General features: G+C 47.5%; 1 protein-coding gene across 1 annotated transcript; it reads right to left on the reverse strand.

The window, feature by feature from the left end:
* Window positions 1-1,816: 1,816 nt before the first annotated feature.
* Window positions 1,817-17,640, reverse strand: LOC101617763 (arginyl aminopeptidase). The gene is made up of 8 exons (XM_045141025.1): window positions 17,505-17,640; window positions 16,462-16,697; window positions 10,920-11,033; window positions 9,589-9,701; window positions 9,303-9,411; window positions 6,087-6,311; window positions 4,772-4,914; window positions 1,817-2,299 (listed from the first exon to the last, which is right to left on the reverse strand). The coding sequence occupies exons 2-8, from the start codon at window positions 16,679-16,681 to the stop codon at window positions 2,141-2,143; spliced, it is 1,083 nt and encodes a 360-aa protein (XP_044996960.1). The 5' UTR covers window positions 16,682-16,697; window positions 17,505-17,640; the 3' UTR covers window positions 1,817-2,140.
* Window positions 17,641-18,033: the final 393 nt, after the last annotated feature.

Consider the following 18,033-nt stretch of genomic DNA (forward strand, 5'->3'; position numbering starts at 1 on the left):
GTTGAGGCCTGCCAGCAATACACAGTGAGACTGGCTCAAAAAAAAAAAAGGGGGGGGGGCTTCCTGGGGAGATGGCTTAGTGGGTAGAGTGCTTGCCTGCAAAGCCCAAAGACCCAAGTTTGATTCCCCAGTACCCACGTAAAGCAGGATGCACAAGGAAATGGTTGGAGGCCCTGGCATGCCCATTCTCTTTCTCTCGCTCTCCTTTCTCTATCTCAAATAAAAATAAAGGCTGGAAAGATGACTTAGCAGTTTAGGTGTGGTGCTTGCCTGTAAAGCCAAAGGAGCCAGATTCAATTCCCCAGTACCCACATAAAGCCAGAGGCACAAGGCCATCTGGAGTTTATTTGCAGTGGCTAGAGGCCTTGGCATACCCATTCTGTCTCTCAAATAAATAAATAAAGTATTAAAATAAATATTTAAAAAAAAAACAAGCAAACAGGGCTGGAGAGATGGCTTAGCAATTCAGGCTCTTGCTTGCAAAGCCTAAGGACCCAGCTTTGATCCCCAGGACCACATATGCCAGATGTACAAAGTGGTGCATGTGTCTGGAGTTCATTTGCAGTGGCTAGAGGCCTTGGTGCACCCGTTGTCTCTCTCTATATATATCTGTGTCTTTCTCTCTCAAAAAACCAAGCAAACTGGCAAAGACTTTCTGAATACAACCCCAGTTGCTCAGGCAATAAAACCACAAATTAATCACTGGGACCTCATGAAATTACAAAGATTTTGTACTGCAAAGGACACAGTGAAAAAAGCAAAGAGGCAACCTACAGAATGGGAAAAAAATCTTCGCCAGCTATATATCTGATAGAGGATTAATATCTAGGATATACAAAGAACTCAAAAAGTTAACTAATAAGGAATCAAACAAACCAATCAAAAAATGGGCTTTGGAGCTAAATAAAGCATTCTCAAAGGAAGAAATACAAATGGCATATAAGCATCTAAAAATATGTTCTACGTCACTAGTCATCAGGGAAATGCAGATTAAAACTACATTGAGATTCCATCTCACTCCTGTCAGATTGGCCACCATCATGAAAACAAATGATCATAAATGTTGGCAGGGATGTGGAAAAAGAGGAACCCTTCTACACTGCTGGTGGGAATGCAATCTGGTCCAGCCATTATGGAAAACAGTGTGGAGGTTCCTAAAACAGCTAAAGATTGATCTACCATATGACCCAGCTATAGCACTCCTAGGTATATATCCGAAGGACTCATCTCATTTCCTTAGAAGTACGTGCTCAACCATGTTTATTGCTGCTCAATTTATAATAGCTGGGAAATGGAACCAGCCTAGATGTCCCTCAACTGATGAGTGGACAATGAAGATGTGGCACATTTATACAATGGAGTTCTACTCAGCAGTAAAGAAAAATGAAGTTATGAAATTTGCAGAAAAATGGATGGATCTGGAAAGGATTATACTAAGTGAGGTAACCCAGGCCCAGAAAGCCAAGCGCCACATGTTCTCTCTCATATGTGGATCCTAGCTACAGATGATTGGGCTTCTGTGTGAGAAGGAAAATACTTAGTAGCAGAGGCCAGAAAGTTAAAAAGGAGATATAAAGGGAAGAGAAAGGAAGGGAGGAGGATACTTAATAGGTTGGTATTGTATATATGTAAGTACAATGATTGAGAGGGGGAGGGATATGATGGAGAATGGAATTTCAAAGGGGAAAGTGTGGGGGGGAGGGTATTACCATAGGATTTTTTTTATAATCATGGAAAATGTTAATAAAATTAAACTAAAAAAAAAAAACATGCAAGCATTCAGAAAATTAACAGTGACTCAATCTATGACTCCAGATTACCTACTTTTTGCTTAAAATCATTTATTACAAAAAGCAAAATTCTCGGCTTCTCCACAGCGACTTAGGTGGGAAGACAGAAGACTTACTGCCTCCAACAGCAGCCTGGGGAGCACTGGAAGGTCTTCTGGTCTCAGGACTCTGAAGGCCAGAAGTCCCCAACACAGCAGAGGCCAAAGTGTCACAGACACATAGGGCCAGAGAACAGATGACCCTGAGGGAAAAGAGACTTCAAGACACTGACTAGAATCCTGGAATTTAGGAGCAAACAATTCTTTTGAAAACCTGTGAGGCCTGAAGGTAGAGGCCTCACACATGAGCCTCTAACTGCCCTTGGGCTCCAGGATCTGCTGGACATAGTTGACCACGTTGTTGTGGAGCTGGGAGGCGGTAGACGCGAAGGTGTCCTTGGCAAGGGTCTGGGCTACCTCGCTGCCGCTCACCATCGCGTGATACAGTGGCAGAGTGTATTTCTGCTTCCCCTGCAAGAAACACAAACACCCATCCTCAGCAGCCTGCTAGGTCTGCCTGGCCTCATGACTCTGGCAGCAGTCTGACAGTGGTCATGGTCTGGGGCTCAAACAACGATATGGAGCCTAGAGAGATGGCTTAGGGGTTAAGACACTTGCCTACAAAGCTAAAGGACCCAGGTTCGATTCCCCAGGACCCATATAAGAAGACAGATGAACCAGGAGGTGCATGTGTCTGGAGTTTGTTTGCAATGCCTGGATACCCTGGAGCGCCCACTCTCTTTTTCTAAAGCTGCCTCTTTCTCTCTTTTTCTCAAATAAATAAAAATAAGAAAAAAAAATAGGAAAAAAAAAGGGATATGGGAATCAGAGCTGGAACAAGGAGTTTCCCCATCATAATGACTTCCATGGAAATAAAATTAACATGTTCTCTGGGCTAGAGAGATGGCTTAGCGGTTAAGCGCTTGCCTGTGAAGCCTAAGGACCCCGGTTCGAGGCTCAATTCCCCAGGACCCATGTTAGCCAGATGCACAAGGGGGTGCATCTGGAGTTCGTTTGCAGTGGCTGGAGGCCCTGGCGTGCCCATTCTCTCTCTCTCTCTCTCTCATTTTATCTGCCTCTTTCTCTCTCTGTCACTCTCAACTAAATACATAAGAATGAACAAAAAAAAAAATTAACATGTTCTCTGTCTTTCTATCTGCTAGTTTCTCTCTCTCTCTCTCTCTCTCTCTCTCTCTCTCTGTGTGTGTGTGTGTGTGTGTGTGTGTGTGTGTGTGTGTGTGTGTGTCAAATACATAAGTAAGAGGAAGGGTGCTGGAGAGATGGTTCAGCAGTTAAGGTGCTTGCCTGCAATGCCTAAGGACCTGAGTTTGATTCCCCAGTACCTATGTAAAGCCAGATGCACAAAATGGTACATGCATCTGGAGTTTGCAGTGGCAAGAGGCTCTGGCGCACCCATTCTCTCTGTTTTTTTTTTTTTTGTTGTTGTTGTTGCTGTTGTTTGTTTTTTGAGGTAGGGTCTCACTGTAGCCCAGGCTGACCTGGAATTCACTAAGGAGTCTCAGGGTGGCCTCAAACTCACGGTAATCCTCCTACCTCTGCCTCCCGAGTGCTGGGATTAAAGGCGTGCGCCACCACACCCAGCTTTCTCTCTGTCTTTTAAATTTTATTTTTATTTATTTATTTGACAGAGAAAGAGAATGGGCTGGGCACACCAGGGCCTCCAGCCACTGCAAATGAACTCCAGATGCATGTGTTCCCTTGTGCATTTGGCTAATGTGGCTCCTGGGGAATTGAACCTGGGTCCTTTGGCTTTGCAGGCAAACACCTTAATCACTAAGCCATCCCTCCAGCCATTCTGTCTGTCTTTTTTTTTTCTTCTGTCTGTCTTTTTATCTGCTTGTTTCTTTCTCTCTGTCAAAAAAAAAAAAAAAAAAAAACAAGGGGGAGAGGGTATTACCATGGGATACTTTTTATACTCATGGAAAATGTTAATAATAAAAATTGAGAAAAAATAAATAAATAAAACAAGTCAGGTGTGGTGGCACACACCTTTAATCCTAGCACTCTGGAGGCAGAGGTAGGAGGACTGCTGTGAGTTCAAGGCCACCCTGAGACTCCATAGTGAATTCCAGGTCAGCCTGGGCTAGAGTGAAATCCTACCTCAAAAAACAAACAAACAAACAAAAACCTCAATATGTATCCCAAACCACATTAACAAGGGACCACATACACCCACAAAAAATGAGATGGGGAGACATAATGGGCCTGCAAACTTTGGGAAGCTGGAGGCAGTTAGCCAGCAAGGTAATGACAGTCCTAACAGGCTGCAGCAGCGCATACAACCCAGAGCCACTTAAGTTCGACCTGCAATCAAGCCAAAGAAAACCCACAGGTCAAAATTCACTGAACTGTGAGGCAGCTACATGGAAAGTCACTCAACTCCGGAGGCTTGGCAAGTGGCCAGAGGGCTCAGAAAAGTGACGACAGGCCTGGGGCTTCTCCTTCACACAGATGGGGAACTCTGGGTGGTGCTTAGGACCCAGGCGGGCTCTCCCTGCTCTGGAATCCGATGATTCGCAGTTTATCACGAGAGCCTCTTACCCAGATGGTCTGAACGCTTCGCAGGTCTCGAAGCTCCTCCAGGGAGCAGGGACCTCTACGACTTGACTTGCCCTTTGCTCCTCTTGCTTGTCCCTTCCCCAGGACCAGCCTCCATGCTATGCACTGCCCTCCTTCCCAGTTTTGAGTTAGCTGTGACTAGCTTATACCCTTGGGCCTCACCAGCTGATCTAAAAAAAAAAACCACCTCCCCAAGCCTGCAGACTTCCTCTTTCCCCCCAGGACAAAGCCTTGGGGAGCACACTAATAGGAGGATGACGAGCAGGGTTCTCCAGAGGCCAGTTGGCGCAGCTCAGACCCCTATGGCTCTGCCCACAGAGCAGGGCCTGCTGCTACGTCCCGTCTATGCGCGAGGACACCCACCTGGCTCTGCAGAAACTCTTTCACTTTCCAGAAGTCCTCCTGGTGGTCATTCTTCAGGACGATTTGGCCCCATCGTAGCTGTAACTCGGCATTACGTGCATTTGAAATCTTAGGGTACAGTTCTCCAAGTTTTTTCACATTCCCTGGAAAAGAGAAAGACATAGGTTATTAATGACAAGCAAGAGGGGGTCTAGGGTGTCCAGCTTAGGGACACTTGAGCGTCTGCCCTCAGGTCCTCCAAGGGCACGTTCCCTTCATTCCACTCATTTGATGCTCTGCAGTGGGAATTTCTATTATATACTGAGCCTAACATTTTCTTTTCTTTTTTTTTGAGAAAGAATGGGCATGCCAGGGCCTCTTGCCACTGCAAATGAACTCCAGACACACATGCCACTTTGTGCATCTGCCTTTCTAGGGATACTAGAGAAGCAAAACCCAGGCAGTCACGCTTTGCAAGAAAATACCTTTAAACGCTGAGCCATCTCCCCAGTCCTCTGCCTTTTTTTCTTGTAGTCACTTTATTTTTCTTCCCAGATTTATGCATGTGTATTCCCACAAAATATGTTTCCTCACTTTTCCTCCTACTTTAATGTCCCCCCCACACAAACACACACTTCTTTGGTGAACATATTTTCAGAGTAGAAACAAAGCATTAACGGCTAAGAGCTTTCAGACAACAAGTTCAAGCCAGGCATAGTGGCGCACGCCTTTAATGCCAGCTCTCAGGAGGCAGAGGTAGGAGGATCCCTGTGAATTCAAGGCCACCCTGAGACTACATAGTAATTTCCAGGTCAGCCTGGACAAGAGTAAAACCCACCTCAAAAAAAAAAAAAAAAAAAAAAAGGAGGAGGATTGCTGTGAGTTCAAGGCCACTCTGAGACTACAGTGTGAATTCCAGGTCAGCCTGGGTTACAGTACAGCAAGACCCTATCTTGAGCTCCCCCCCCACACCAAAAAGAAAAGATCAGTTCAAATCCTAGCCCATCCATCTGTTGGTGTTTTTCTGGTATATTCTGTTTCCTAGGGGAAAAAAATCACAGTATGTCATTCACAGGGTGGTCATGAGAATTACATGGTTTAACCAAGGCCCCTAACTTACAGGAGTAGGACAGAACCTGAGACCTGATGAAGGCAAGACTTTGTGATTTTGTTCCTGATGACACATGCCTTCTGAAGTGCCAGCGACCCTACTATTCCTGACACCTCCTAGGAGCAAGATCACAACCTTTCTGAGTATCCCTTTGGCCTAACATGCAGCTCTGCACCCAACGAGTTTTCTTCTAGCATGCTGAAGAAATAACCCTACTTTCCTTACCGGGGGGGAGAGGAGACTTCTGGAGAAGCTTATCTAGGAAGTAGATGAGCTGGTAGGTCTTCCAGGTTGAGATGGCCACTGCCTCAATGGCCTGCATGTCCAGTTCCGTGCTCATCCACAGCTCAGCCAGCTCTTCAGCTGGCTTCATGAGTGAGTCCCCAGGAGAGAGGTCAGGAAGGTAGGGGGGCCAACCAGGAGTGTTCAGCCATCGATCAAATTCAAAACCTAGTAGAAGGTAGAGGGACAGAAAACACTGTCAGGATTCTTCTCGTATAGCAAGGTGCGCAGGCAACTCCCATAGCTCTCAAGCGCACCTCTCCGCCCCAAAGCCTCCAGCACTTGCTGCTGCTGTCTACACAGCATTTCTCCAGCAGAGCCCTAGCTAGGATGGCATCTTTATCTGTTCCAGCAAGACTGGACTGTGGCTGTTTCTATTGTGAGTGGTTTTTGCTCTAAAATTAACATGTGTCATCAGAGCCAAGTTGATAGATACAGTCCTGACTGTGGTCAGGGTTAGGGGTCATACTCCTCTATCACAACATCACAGTGCTTAAAAGCACCAGGGTGGGCATGTAAGGGGGAGGCTGGGGAGATGGCTTAGTGGTTAAGGCGCTTGCCTACAAAGCCAAAGAACCTAGGTTTGATTCCTCAGGACCCACATAAGCCAGATGCACAAGATGGCACATGCGTCTGGAGTTCGTTTGCAGCAGCTGGAGGCCTGATGTGCCCATTCTTTCTCTCTCTGTGTCTCAAAAAAATAAAACTGACTAAATAAATAGAATAAAAATAAATAAATTAAAAGCACCAGGGAGGGGCTCACGCTTGAGCTACCTGGGTTCCTATCCCAGCTCTGCTAGTAACGAGCTGGGAAGCTGTAGGCATGTTAACTCACCTCTTGGCGCCTCAGTTTTATTTGTAAAACGGGGGTGCAAGGCCCTACCTTAGTTGACAGTTGTGAAGATTAAATGAGCAAATACACATAAAAGCTTAGTGTACTGCCTGGTGCATAGTGAGCATTCAGTAATTATTAACTATCGTTAGTTACAGTCTCACGACCTTGAAAGTCAGGGTTCCAACCAAGGAGTAGGTGCTCCTGAGGCTGAGTCTGACTTTACCAAAACCAGGGGAGTGACTCAGAGTTCACGGGGTGTGTCTAATGCATTGGCTGACCCCTAACAATAGTCTCTGCTTTTCTGAGGAAACAAACAGCACCTTCCTTGCTGACATCCGGTAGCTTCTGGGGTTTCCCTCTGCTCACAAGACCTGAAGAGGCCCCACCATGACCTTATTTATTTATTTCAAGGTAGGGTCTCGCTCTAGCCCAGGCTGACCTGGAACTCACTATGGAATCTCAGGGTGGTCTTGAACTCACAGCGATTCTCCTACCTCTGCCTCCCGAGTGTGGGATGAAAGGCGTGCGCCACCATGCCTGGCCCCACCGTGACTTTAAGTCAGGGATGGTGGCCACTGTGATGGCTCTGCTCTCTAGTTTGGACAACTGTGGCCACAGCAACTGTCCAGGCAGTCAAGGGTCTGATTAAAAGTGATCAGGTGCCAGGAAAGCCAGGGGAGGGAAGGAAGAGTAATGAAACACAGAAAAACGAGGCAGAGTGGAATGAAGTGTTCTGTTGAATTCTCTGTGTGTGTGCATGTGTGTGTGCGCGTGCACACGCGTGCTATATGGCATGGTGCAGCTGCACACGCCCCATGCACACAGGGCGGCAGGGGGATGTCAGGTCCTTTCTCCATTGCTCATCCCCTTGCTTCAGTGAGGAGTTGCTTGTTCAACCCAGACGTGTTATTTTTTCATCGTGATGGCTGACCAGTGAGCTCCAGCAATAGATCCTCTAGTGTCTGCTCCACACAGGATGAGGGTCACGGCTGGGCACTGCCAAAACCAGCTGTTCACACAAGGGCTGGGGAACTGAGCTCAGGGTGAATCAGGCCCTCATGCTTAGGTGACAAGGACTCTTACCCATGGATCCATCTCTCCAGCCCAATTTTTTTTTTTTTTTTTTTAGACAGGATCTCATGTAGCCCAGACTAGCCTCAAATGTGGCTGAAACCTTGAACTCCTGATCTCCTGCCTTCTACCTCCCAAGTGCTGGGATTACAGACAAGCCAGTCTTGTTTGTTTGGTTCGGTTTAATATAAATATACCAGGACCTGCTACTGCAAACAAACTCCAGACCACTTTGTGCATCTGGCTTTTTACATGGGTACTGGAGAATGAAACCCAGGCCAGCAAACAAGCACCTTTAATACAGACCCACTGTTTAATGTTTGTTTGCATGCATGCATGTGTATGTGCATGGATGTACCATGATCTCTTGTGGCTGCAAATGAATGTCCATCTGGCTTTATGTGATTAGATGGGGGTTTAAAGTGGGGCCACCAGGCTTTATAAGCAAGTGCCTTTAATTGCTGAACTATCTATACAACCCCTGTTTTGGATTTGCATTTCTTTTGAAATATTACTTTAAAATATTTTTTTATTATTTATTTGTAAGCAGAGGGAAGGAGAGAGGAAGGAAGAGAAGGAGAGAAAAAGAGAGAAAGAAAATGGGTGCACCAGGGCCTCTCACCACTACAGCTGAACTCCAGATGCATATGCCACGGTGTATCTAGCTTTACATGAGTACTGGAGAATTGAACTCAGGCCATTAGGCCTTATAAGCAAGCATCTTTAACCAATGAGCCATCTCTCCAGCCCTCTTTTGAAATATTTGATGTCACATTCTCATATACTGCTTGTCCCAGCAGGCTGGCCTGAAGTTCACTATATAGTCAAGGCTGACTTTGAATTTATAGTGACTTGCAGCCTCACTTCCAAGTACTTAAACCTGGCTTTAAGCCAGGTGTGGTGGTGCACGCCTTTAATCCCAGCACACGGGAGGCAGAGGTAGGTGGATCGCCATGAGTTCGAGGCTACCCTGAGACTACATAGTGAATTCCAGGTCAGCCAGAGTGAGACCCTACCTCAAAAAACAAAAAACAACAAAAAACCAAAAATAATGCACTGCTCATTTTGGTTTTGTCTTTTGGTACTGGGGAATCAAACCCAGAGTCCTCACACATGCTAAGCAAGCGCTCTACCAACTGAGCCGCCAAAGAGAACGCCACGCCTGTAGAACAAGAGTCTAAGGTCCTGGGCCTGCTTCCCAAAGTCCACTCTCTAGTACCTCTGGAAGCCCGTGGCCCAGGTTCTCTGCTTACCTGGAATGGACTCTACTCCCCTTTTCTTCAGCTCGGGGAAATATTCCAAGTAGAATTCCAGAAAATCTTCGGCCAAGATACTTTGGAATTTAAACTCATCCACATAGGCCTGTGAATAAAGAGGTGCTCTCAGTCTTTCAGCAGGTCGGGGGAGCGGAGCCCTCCTCTGCTCAGGCCCTCTCTGAGCCCTTACCTCTTGCGCCCCCTGCATCTACCCTCCTCGCACCTGGCCCAGCTGTTTTTAATCTGCTCTTCGTCCTTTTCCCCCTGACAACGTTGACTATACCTTGAGAAAATTGTCAAACTGATCCTGATCCCCCACCAGATGGGCCAGGTATGAGACAAAGCAGAAACCTTTCTCGTAGGGGGTCTCGTTGTAGGTATCATCGGGGTCAATGCCTGGCAGGAGAAAGCAGGTAAAACTGAGGATTGAGGACCTACCGCCCTCTACTCTCCGGCGGCTCTGTGGAAGGGCTCAGCCTGCAGCTTCCCCAGGCAAGGCAGAGCCAACATTGCCTGCGTGCTGGTGGGCTCTCCCAAAATATTTCAAAGGTGATCACAGAGGGCCAGTAACCATGCATTTAAGAAAAGGACAGGGAACCGGGCGTGGTAACGCACGCCTTTAATCCCAGCACTTGGGAGGCAGAGGTGATGCGTTCGAGGCCACCCTGAGACTACATAGTGAATTCCAGGTTAGCCTGGGCTAGAGCAAGACCCTACCTCAAAAAAAGGAGGGGACAAGGAGAACAGTGGTCTGGTGGAACCAGCAGGATGAGCTCTGCCTGGGTAGAGCCATTAATTCAGGCTTGAACATGACACACTCTTTGAACCGTACTGGTCACCACCTACACAGCCAACCTCCCCTCCCAGAAGGTGCTGTTTCTACAACTGTTCTAGACAGAAGCTAATTACCAGAGTACAAGTTGATATTCACAGCTAGTGACACCGAGCTTCAATTGCACAAAAGGCGTTTAGATTAGTCACGCCCGGCACTAAAGAAAAAATGTTTGAAAATGAGAAGCCCTGACCTGGGACCTGATGAGGTTCATGACCTGGGACAAGTCACCAGGCTTGTCTGGTTCTCAGTAGGTTGTGTGTAAAAGAAGGCTAGCACCCCCCACGTCTTGAAAGATGATGAAAAGGAATGGGAGAGCACATGTGGTATGACACGGATCTGCAAAGTAGTGGTCGAGTCCTTAAGAACTTAGTGGCCGAGGGCTGGAGAGATGGCTTAGCGGTTAAGCGCTTGCCTGTGAAGCCTAAGGACCCCGGTTCGAGGCTCGGTTCCCCAGGTCCCACGTTAGCCAGATGCACAAGGGGGCGCACGCATCTGGAGTTCGTCTGCAGAGGCTGGAAGCTCTGGCACGCCCATTCTCTCTCTCTCCCTCTATCTGTCTTTCTCTCTGTGTCTGTCTCTCTCAAATAAATAAATAAATTAAAAAAAAAAAAAAAAAAAGAAGAACTTAGTGGCCGAAGGCGTTGGGTTTAGTTGGCTTTCTAGGGCAGGGAAGGCTCCTCCTTCCCAAGGAAAGGGTTCCCACTGTGCCCTGATCAATATGTGGCCTGGGGTTCCCGGTGCAGTTTCCTGGAGGAAGAAGACAGAAGAGCCTTCCGGACCTGGTTCAATCTTCACCCGCAGCTTGTTGAGTGGGTTTTCCTCCCCGGAGACGTCCATGTGCCGCCTCAGCAGAGCCCGCCCCGTCGCAGCCTCCAAGCAGGTGTAAGCTGCCCCTGGGCCAAAAACAAACCACAAGCCCCAAGTTTGTCATCACACCCAAATGCATTTTCCTGGCAGAGGTGCTGTGCTGTCCCCTTGTGGTCTGAGGCTCTATAGCATTACTGCCCCGAGGACCAGAGGGCAAATAACAGTAATAAACAATGTGACTCAGTGTCTAGCTCTAAAGCTCTGGGCTACGAAGGGCGGGGTTCACCTAGGCTGTCATCTCCCTAGGAGGACACCTTCTCCCTGGCAGTTACTTTCCCCCATCAGCAGAACATTTTTATTTATTTATGAAAGAGGCAGGGAGCTAGGAAGAGAGACAGAAAAAATGAGGCACCCTAGGGTCTCTAGCCACTGCAAATGAACTCCAGATGCATATGTCATCTTGTGCAACCTGGGTCCTCAGGCTTCACAGGCAAGTGCCTTAACTGCTAAGCCATCTCTCCAGGCCCATTTTTATTTCTTTGTATTTACTTTTTATTTATTTGAGAGAGAGAATGGGCATGCCAGGGCCTCCAGCCGCTGCAAATGAACTCCAGATGCATGTGCAATATTGTGCATCTGGCTTACGTAGTTCCTGGGAAATTGAACCGAGGTCCACTGGCTTTGCAGGCATACACCTTAACCACTAAGCCACCTCTCCAGCCCCCATTTTTAATTAATTTATTTATTCTTTTGTTTTTCAAGGCAGGGTCTCACTCTGGTCCAGGCTGACCGGGAATTCACTATGTAGTCTCACGGTGGCCTCGAGCTCACAACAATCCTCCTACCTCTGCCTCCTGAGTGCTAGGATTAAAGGCGTGCACCACCATACCCAGCCCCATTTTTATCTTTAGTTAACAATTTGGTCTCTTGTAGAACCTTAAGATATTTTCTTCTTTGTCCCTCACCCCCCCCCCTCTTTATTTTTTAGAGGAAGGATCTCACTACAACTCAGGCTGACCAGGAACTCACTATGTAGTCCCAGGCTGGCCTCAAATTCATATACCGATCCTCCTATCTAGTGCTGAGATTAACAGTGTGTGCAACCATGCCCAGCTCCTTAAAATGTTTTCATCTGATTATAGTCTAGCCTACATGGCAAGCCAGGACAATCCCACAAAAGGCGAATGGGAATCTGTAGAGATGGCTTAGTGGGTAAGAGCTTGCTGCACAATTTCCATCACCTACAGAAATGGGGTGGAAATGGGGAATGGGGGCTGGAAAGATGGCTCAGCCTGCCTGGGTTTGATTCCCCAGGACCCACATAAAGCCAGATGCACAAGTAGCACATGCATCTGGAGTTTGTTTGCAGTTGCAGAGGCCCTGGTGTGCTCATTCTCTCTCCCTCTCTACCCCCTCCCAAAATAAATAAGCCAGATAAGCCAGACATGGTGGCACATGCCTTTATTCCTGGCACTCGGGAGGTAGGAGGATCACTGTGAGTTCGAGGCCACCCTGAGACTACATAGTGAATTCCAAGTCACCCTGAGCTAAAGCGAAACCCTACCAGGATCTGGGCATGGTGGCACACAACTTTAATCCCAGTACTCTGGAGGCTGAGGTAGGAGGATCGCTGTGATTTCAAGGCCAGTCTAAGACTACCTAGTGAATTCCAGGTCAGCCTGGGCTACAGCAAGACCCTTTCTCAAACCCCCTGTCCCCCAAAAGCCAGGTATGCTCACACATGACTGTAACCCCAGTACCAAGGAGACAAAAGAATTGCTAAGAGCAAAAGAAGAGAATACCCAGTGTCTTCTTCTGGCCTTTGCAAGTGCGTACATATGGCACACACATCCAACACACTCCCACCCACACACAGAAATAAAAATGGGGCGAAAAGGTAAATGACGCCTGAGAAATGACACCCAAGGTTGTCCTCTGGCCTCCACTCAGGTAGGCTCTTGTTCTAGCCCATGGAATTCACTATGGAGTCTCAGGGTGGCCTCAAACTCACGGTGATCTTCCTACCTCTGTCTCCCGAGTGCTGGGATTACAGGTGTGCACCACCACCTGGCCTTTATTATTTATTTATTTATTTGCAAGCAGAGAGAAGTGAGATAAAAGAGAGAGAGAATGAACACACCAGGGTCTCTAGCCACTGCAAATGAACTCCAGATGCATGCGCCACTTTGTGCATCTGGCTTTATGCGGGTACTGGGGAATCAAACCTGGGTCATTAGGTTTTGCAGGCAAGTTTCTTAACCACTAAGCCATCTCTCCAGACCCAAGAGACTTCTCTTGATTTCATTCTGCTTTGTTTTCTTCTGTTTTGCAGCTTATTCTCCCCTCCCCTCCCCTTATACTTCAAGGACATTTTCAGTTACATATCAAACTTAAGGCCAGCTTGGCCTACATAGCAAGTTCCAGATCAGCTAAAGTTACATAGTGGTGAGACTTTGTCTCAAAAAGGGTGGGTTTTTTTTTTGGTGGGGAGGGCTGGAGAGATGGCTTAGCTGTTAAGGTGCTTGTCTGCAAAGCTTAAGGACTCATGTTCAACTCTCCAGATCCCACATAAACCAGATGCACAATGATGCAAGCGTGGACAATGTTGCATTATGTGCACAAGGTGGCACACACACCTGGAGTTTGATTGCAGTGGTGGGGGCCCTGGTGGGCCAACTCTCAATCTCTCTGTCTCACATTGAAAAGAAAATGCTGGCCGTGGTGACCCATACCTTTAATCCAGCACTTAGGAGACAGAGGTAGGAAGATTAGTGTGAGTTCAAGGCCACCCTGAGACTACACAGTGAGTTTCAGGTGAGTCTGGGCTAAGTGAGACTCTACCTCGAAAAACCAAAAAGGGAAGGATATACATTAACTAACTGATTATCCCTGAATAGTGAAATTATAGATAAATTTTCTCATTTCCATGTTTTCATTATGTTTTGTTTTTTGTTTGTTTGTTTGTTTTTGAGGTAAGGTCTCATTCTAGCCCAGGTAGGATCTCACTCTAGCCTAGGTTTACCTGGAATCCACTATGCACTATCAGGGTGGCCTCAAACTCACAGCAATCAACCTACCTCTGCCTCCTGAGGGCTGAGATTAAAGGTGTGCACCACCATGTCCAGCCTTCATTTCTATGCTTTTCAATGTATGCCAAATAGATCTGATCAATGAAAATAAAGATAAGTGGCTGGGAATGTGGCCTAGTGGCCATAGTTCCTGTCAGCATACACAAAGCCCTGAGTTCAATGTCCAGCACCAATAAGACTGGGCACAGTGGTGCACACCTCTAAGCCTAATACTCCAGAAGGTGGAGACAGGTTATCTTCAGCTAACAGGGAGGGAGTTGTAGGCCAGCTTCAGACTACATGAGATGCTGTCGAAAAAAATAAGTTAGTGAACGCATGACCAAGCAGAGCCATTCCTCACAACAGGCCCACAGAACTGAAAGCACAGGTAGGTGTGGTGATGCATACCTGTCTTCCCAGGACTGAGGCAGGTGGATCAAGAGATGGTTCAGCAGTTAGGAGCACTCGCTGTGCAAGTATGATAGCCTGAGGAGGCCCCAGACATGTCTAGGACCCACATAAATAGCTGGGCATGGCCATGCATGTCTGTAACCCCAGTACTGCGGGGGAGCAGAGACTACGCACTCATTGGAGCTTATGGGGTGAGGGAGGGGAGGGAGAGGGACGAGGAGGGGGCCAGGCTCCATAACAGACTCTGGCTCAAGTATCAATGGGCAGAAGAGCAATGGAGAAAGACACTTAACAATTCCCTCTGGCCACCACAGGTGAGTGCACCCAGCCACAGGCTAGTCATGGGCACCACATGGTCATGTGTACATGTGCATATACCATACACACCACACACACTCGTACACACATGGTCATGTATACATGTGCACATACCACACACACGACACACACAATCGTACACACATGGTCATGTATACATGTGCACATACCACACACATGACACACACAATCGTACACACATGGTCATGTATACATGTGCACATACCACACACACGACACACACAATCGTACACACATGGTCATAGATACATGTGCACATGTCATACACACCACATACACATGGTCATAGATACATGTGCACGTGCCACACACACTCATACACACATGGTCATAGATACATGTGCATGTACCATACACACCACACACACACACACACTCATACACACATGGTCATATATACATGTGCACATGCCACACACACCACACACACACACACACACATACTCATACACACATGGTCATATATACATGTGCACGTACCATACACACCACACACACACTCATACACATCCAAGAAAGAAAAGAAAATGCATTTCTTAGAGCATGTAGCACAGAGGAGCCTCCTTTCATCAATTCACTAATGACACAGTGCAGGCCGTGGCTCAGTTGGTAGAGAGCTTGTCTACCATCCATGAAGCCATGGGTCAGCATGGCTGGGATGCGTGCCTATAATCCTAGCACTTGGGAGGTGAAGACCAGGGGATCAGGAGTTCAAGGTCATCCTTCCTACATATTGAGTCTGATGCCAGCTGTCTCAACAAATAGAGAATAGGCCGGGCATGGTGCCGCACATCTTTAATCCCAGTACTGGGGAGGCAGAGATAGGAGGATTGCTATGAGTTCGAGGCCACCCTGAGACTACATAGTGAATTCCAGGTCAGCCTGAGCTACAGTGAAACCCTACCTCAAAAAAAGAAAAAAAAAAAATAGAGAATAGCTGGGCATGGTGACACATGCCGTTAATCCCAGTACTCAAGAGGTAGAGGAAGGAGGATCACCGTGAGTTTAAGGCCAGCCTGAGACTACATAGTAAATTCCAGGTCAGCCTAGGCTAGAGCAAGAAAAAAAAAAAAAAAAAGAATAAAAAAATATATGCACAATTCCACGGTGTGTCTCTGGGTAGCCTCAAACTCATAGCTATTCTCCTACCTTTGCCTCCAGAGTACTGGGACTAAAGAAGTGTCCTGCCATGCCCACCTCTCTGTCTCTCACTCTCAAATAAATAAATAAAGTATTGGGCTGTTAAAAAAAAAAAAAAACTTCTAATAAACTCCTTCCTAATTAAAAAAAAAAAAAACTGGCATAGAGATGAGTTCACCCATTAGTCAGTCTACTCAACGTAAACTATGATCCATACTGCTTCTACTGGCAGGCTGTGGAACTGAAATTTTTTTTGCTTAAAAACAGTGAGTATGGGCTGGTGGTGGTGGCGCATGCCTTTAATCCCAGCACTTGGGAGGCAGAGGTAGGAGGATTGCTGAGAGTTCAAAGCCAACCTGCTACTACGTACTGAATTCCAGGTCAGCCTGAGCTAGAGTGAGACCCTACCTCAAAAACAAACAAACAAACAAACAGCGAGTACATTTAGCCATCTATGTCTATACAACTACTTCCTCCCTTCATCTAAACCTATACCTGGAAATCCCAGAAAAAGCATTAAGAACAAGGCAGGGCGCTGGTCAGGAAGGCACCTTACCGAAGAGGATGGTGGAGATCCTCCTCTGAGCATACATGGTGAAGCCTTCGTTGAGCCAGAACTCCCCCCAGTTGGCGTTGGTGACCAGGTTCCCAAACCAGCTGTGGGAGATCTCGTGGATGATGACGTCAGCCAAAGAGCGGTCACCTGCCAGCAGGCAGGGGGTGACGAAGGTCAGACAAGGGTTCTCCATTCCTCCAAATGGGAAGGATGGCGGCATGAAGAGCAAGTCATACCTGCCAAGAAACCGGAGGTCACGGGGAGCCCTGGCACCTCACAGCAGACCTCGCTCTCCCGTCCTTCAGGCCCACAGAGCTACAGCCATATGACACGGGTGGAGAACGGTGTCAGGCGCAGCGCTGAAAACACAGCCTGAGGCCCTGGCTCCTTCCTGCAAGGCTCCCCGGCCTCCGTGCCCCATCTCTTGGACACAGCTCAACCCCTCTCTCCCTTCTCCCAAGCTGGGTGTGAGCCTCACACTCTCTCACACTTAGCTCACTTAACAGACAACTCAGGGGCAGAAAGACCAGCCAGTATCTAAAGACTGAACAGGTCAAAGGACAAATGGGGGTAACTTCCTCCCAGGAGGAAAAGCAAGTCAACAAAGGCCCTTTCCCTCCTCTAACTTGACAGCATGTTTTTTGTCTTTTTTTTCAAGGTAGGAACTCTCTCTAGCTCAGGCTGACCTGGAATTCACTCTGTAGTCTCAGGGTGGCCTTGAACTTTTGATGATCCTCCTACCTCTGTCTCCTGAGTGCTGGGACTAAAGGCATGTTCCAGCACACCCAGCATTTTTATTTTATTTTATTTTAGTGGTTTTTCAAGGTGGAGTCTCACTCTAGCTCAGGCTGACCTGGAACTCTCTATGTAGTCTCAGGGTGGCCTTGAACTCTCTGCGATCCTTCTACCTCTGCCTCCCCGCGTGCTGGGATTAAAGGCGTGCGCCACCACACCTGGCCACGCCCAGCTTTGACAGTAAGTTTTTATCACTTCCAGAATCTTCCCTCCTAGGTCCCTTATTAACCATAAAGAGGCCAGCTCACCCCTGGCTCTTGTCTTCCTCCTCTCTTCAGGAAACCTGCTTAGGAGACAGAAGGAAGGGAAGCAATCCCAGAAGGAGATTGGAGAGCTGTCTGGCACTGATACTACACCTTCCCCACACATAGGGTCCGAAAAGCTTCTCTCCTGTGGCCAGAAACTCTTCTATCACCCCGCTGTACTCTGTCCTGGCGGCCTCAATCAGGCAGGGTTCCGCCCACACGCGGCTCCTAAGCACGGAGAAACAGAGAGGTGAGACCACTGCAGTGACCAGCGAAGTGTCGCATGTATCTGGAGTTCATTTACAGTGGCAAGAGGCCTTGGCACACCTATTCTCTCTCTCTTTCTCTCCTTCTCTCTCAAATAAATAAATAAGAAGTTTAAAAAGAAAATAAGCCTTGGTCCCATACTAAAGCCAACTGCATGTGGTCATTACTCAGACAAGAAAATGAAGGCTTTGACCATTTACCCACGCCCAAGAAGCTTCTCACCACAGCTGGGTAGAAGGAACTAAGATGGTCTTGGGGAGGTGGC

This window comes from Jaculus jaculus, chromosome 1, assembly GCF_020740685.1.
Source record: "Jaculus jaculus isolate mJacJac1 chromosome 1, mJacJac1.mat.Y.cur, whole genome shotgun sequence".
Classification (NCBI taxonomy): domain Eukaryota; kingdom Metazoa; phylum Chordata; class Mammalia; order Rodentia; family Dipodidae; genus Jaculus; species Jaculus jaculus.